The sequence below is a fragment of the Otolemur garnettii genome, unplaced genomic scaffold, assembly GCF_000181295.1.
Source record: "Otolemur garnettii isolate 467f Iridium unplaced genomic scaffold, OtoGar3 scaffold00112, whole genome shotgun sequence".
Classification (NCBI taxonomy): domain Eukaryota; kingdom Metazoa; phylum Chordata; class Mammalia; order Primates; family Galagidae; genus Otolemur; species Otolemur garnettii.
Window position 1 is genome coordinate 4,221,937 of NW_003852507.1, and position 1,550 is coordinate 4,223,486.

The 1,550-nt window shown below is 54.4% G+C and overlaps 1 protein-coding gene across 8 annotated transcripts in view; it reads left to right on the forward strand.

Moving 5' to 3' along the window:
• The first annotated feature begins 752 nt into the window (after nucleotides 1-752).
• ZNF207 (zinc finger protein 207) overlaps nucleotides 753-1,550 on the forward strand; it is a 26,731-nt gene continuing 25,933 nt past the window's right edge. For 4 of the 8 annotated variants that reach the window (XR_002775086.1, XR_002775085.1, XM_023517469.1 and 1 more), the window contains exon 1: nucleotides 785-959. Coding sequence is in view for 6 of the 8 variants with exons in the window: in XM_023517469.1 (XP_023373237.1) it covers nucleotides 919-959 (41 nt within the window). In the remaining 2 variants the exon portion in view is untranslated. Of the gene's footprint in view, nucleotides 960-1,550 lie in introns of all 8 variants that reach the window. The other 4 variants (XM_003797187.2, XM_003797189.2, XM_023517470.1 and 1 more) reach the window with 2 other exon arrangements.

Here is a 1,550-nt window from a genome sequence, read left to right on the forward strand (position 1 = left end):
TTTTTTTTTTGAGGCAAAGTCTCACGGTTGCCCGGGCTAGAGTGCGATGGCGTCAGTCTAACAAACTCCCTGGGGTCAAGTGATCCTCCCGCCTCAGCCTCCTGAGTAATGGGAACTACGGGCATTCGCACAACGCCTGGCTAATATTTTCTGGTAGAGACAAGGTCTCCCTCGGGCTCAGGCTGGTCTCTTGAGTTCAGGGACACCTCCTGCCTCCGCCTCCCGGAGCGCTGCTATCGCAGACAAGAGGCGCCGCGCAGTTCTCGACGTCTCCAGAGACCACAGGACGGTCGGGATTCCCCTCCTGAGGTCCGGCAGCGCTTCGCAGCCTCCCCCAGTGGCCACGCTGACTACCCTGAGCGGTTCACTCCTCGGCCGCTGATCTGCGAGTTACGCGGTAGAGATTGTGGCTTCTCCGACTTAACACGTAGTAGTCACATAACAGCAAGGAAGAGATTCATCCGGACAACGAACAAAATTAAAAACTGGGCGCTGCCTCAGTTTATTTGTAATTTTTTCTTAATTATACTAGTTTTTTCAGAGGTTTTGTTTGTTTTTCAACTCGCTTGTGCCTTGGCGCACTCAGGTCCCTGGCTACCTCACAAAACAAACCATACAGATCGGCGAACTCAGCCAGGAAGAGAAGACACAGATCCAACCGACAAGATGGCCACCACCTCTTGGTGGCCGCGAATCTCCACCCACTTAGGGCGGAGGTCTGCGTCATGTGACCCTTATACTGGCTCCGCCCCCCGCCCCAGTGCCTGACGGGAGTCAGAGCAGCGAACGAGGCCGTCGGCCATTTTGTGTCTGTTTCCTGTGGGACGCGGTGGTGTCCGTTGGGTCTGAAAAGTGAGCGATATTCTCCTCGTTTTCCCTGTTTTTCTCTTTGTTTTTTTTGATCGGTAGAGCGCAGTTATGGGTCGCAAGAAGAAGAAGCAGCTGAAGCCGTGGTGCTGGTATCCTTTTGGTTGGTTTGAAGTCGAGGCCGAGCTGCGGTGCCGGTAGACGGGCCCGCACTCTGAGGCCTGGGGTTGGCGTGTGGCGTGGAGCGTCTGGATGTAGGCCTCAGACTGGGTGGTAAACGGTGGCTGGGATCGGATTTGGGGAGGCTTCTCGGAAAATGGGATCCCTTGGGCGCGAGGCGGTATTAATTGTAGGTTGTGTGACTGACCCGGTGGCTCGGGAGGATCCTATTTGGTATGAATTTCGACCGACTGGGAGGCGGCCTGGACCCCTCCATCAAGGACGATCTCCCCTCAGGACTACTTAGCCACAATCCGTTGTTTTGGTGACTATCCAACAAAGGGACTTTCTTCGCCGATTGACTCCGTGGAGTTCTGAGGAGGAAGAGCTTCCAGAGTCTGTCACCCACTTTTTCTGTGTTTTGTTGCTACTGCTGCTGTTTTTTAGCCAGCCCTGGATTCGGACTCCCCCCATTTTTTTTGCGGGGGTGAAGGAGCACAAGCTTCCGTGTCTCTCCCAGAGGCGCTTTTATCTTCAGGAAGCGTTTTCACAGGGTGGAGTTTCTGTATCTGTTACCCAACTTT